The sequence below is a fragment of the Limulus polyphemus genome, unplaced genomic scaffold (genome assembly GCF_000517525.1).
Source record: "Limulus polyphemus unplaced genomic scaffold, Limulus_polyphemus-2.1.2 Scaffold6305, whole genome shotgun sequence".
In the NCBI taxonomy this organism is placed as follows: Eukaryota; Metazoa; Arthropoda; class Merostomata; order Xiphosura; family Limulidae; genus Limulus; species Limulus polyphemus.
In genome coordinates this window covers 5352-6912 of record NW_013671915.1, presented here as the reverse complement: position 1 = coordinate 6912, position 1561 = coordinate 5352, and the positions used below count along the sequence as shown (strand labels likewise).

At 34.3% G+C, this 1561-nt stretch overlaps 1 protein-coding gene across 1 annotated transcript in view; it reads right to left on the bottom strand.

Moving 5' to 3' along the window:
* The window catches only part of LOC111089455, a 2530-nt gene extending 1597 nt beyond the window's left edge, over positions 1–933 (bottom strand). The window contains exon 1 of the mRNA XM_022401992.1: positions 10–933. Coding sequence (XP_022257700.1) covers positions 10–405 — 396 coding nt within the window. The 5' untranslated portion in view covers positions 406–933. The remainder of the gene's footprint in view (positions 1–9) is intronic.
* Between the last annotated feature and the right edge of the window lie 628 nt (positions 934–1561).

The following is a 1561-nucleotide window of genomic DNA, read 5'->3' as shown; positions in this document are numbered from 1 at the left end:
GTGTTCTACCTTGCTGACTGTTTTCAAATAGTTTCCTTCAAAGTGTTCTAACATGCTGACTGTTTTCAAATAGTTTCCTTCAAAGTGTTCTATCTTGATGGCTGTTTTCAAATAGTTTCCTTCAAAGTGTTCTATCTTGCTGACTGTTTTCAAATAGTTTCCTTCAAAGTGTTCTAACATGCTGACTGTTTTCAAATAGTTTCCTTCAAAGTGTTCTAACATGCTGACTGTTTTCAAATCGTTTCCTTCAACGTGTAATACCTTGCTGACTGTTTTCAAATAGTTTCCTTCAAAGTGTTCTAACATGCTGACTGTTTTCAAATAGTTTCCTTCAAAGTGTTCTAACTTGTTGACTATTTTTAAATAGTTTCCTTCAAAGTGTTCTAACTTGCTGACTGTTTTCATTTAATGTTTCTTTCCAAGCCAACGTAATTTGTTTCAAAGAACCGTTGTAACACTGTGTAATTACACCTACCTTTTACTAAGTTAATTTTAAATGAAAAGAATAGGACACACAAAGGTCTTATATATCTCGGAGAGTGCTAGTACTCTCTATGGAGAAATGCAATGAAGAAAAATGGCTGCCACTATTCCAATAATACATAAACTCAGCTGAAGTTTTTACTCCAACAGCCACCATAAGGCTGATAAGAAGAGCAGTTTCCTGAGTTATAACCACTTCCTACTTTGACCCATGACCTTTCAACTTCGGCCCGTAAAACACTTCTGCGACCAATGACCGTCAATTAATTAATCACATGAGACACTGTGGAAGAACGTTAAAAAAGTTGGGTTTGAAAGCGGGTAACAAAAAGCGTCCCTATCGCCACTACTTTAGCCGCCACCTCTTCCTTCAAAGTCATCATGTCCATCACACAGTGTATACCATGTTTTATGTGTATACATAGCGAGTTCTTAAAGCTTATACAAAATTTTTGGTGAGGTAATAACGAATACTGTAATAATATGTTGTGTTATAATTAATATGTGTGAAAGTTAGGATTTTTGTGTTATTTATCATAGCATCCACCCTAACATTTTTTTAATTTCATAACCTAGACAAAGGACGGGTACCTCAGCTTGTTTTGTATATTTTGATAACTTCAACGTGAATTACAGCGTGTAACTAACATAACAGTCGACGCCTTTGTTTGTTTTTATAATTGTTGTCACTATTTCTGTAAAACATTGTTTTACGCAGTCGTGTACCTAACATAACAGCCTACGCCTTTGTTTGTTTTTCTAATTGTTGTCATTATTTCTGTAAAAACATTGTTTTACACAGTCGTGTAACTAACATAACAGCCTACGCATTTGTTTGTTTTTCTAATTGTCGTCATTATTTCTGTAAAACATTGTTTTACACAGTCGTGTAACTAACATAACAGTCGACGCATTTGTTTGTTTTTCTAATTGTCGTCATTATTTCTGTAAAAACATTGTTTTACACAGTCGTGTAACTAACATAACAGCCTACGCATTTGTTTGTTTTTCTAATTGTCGTCATTATTTCTGTAAAACATTGTTTTACACAGTCGTGTAACTAACATAACAGCCTACG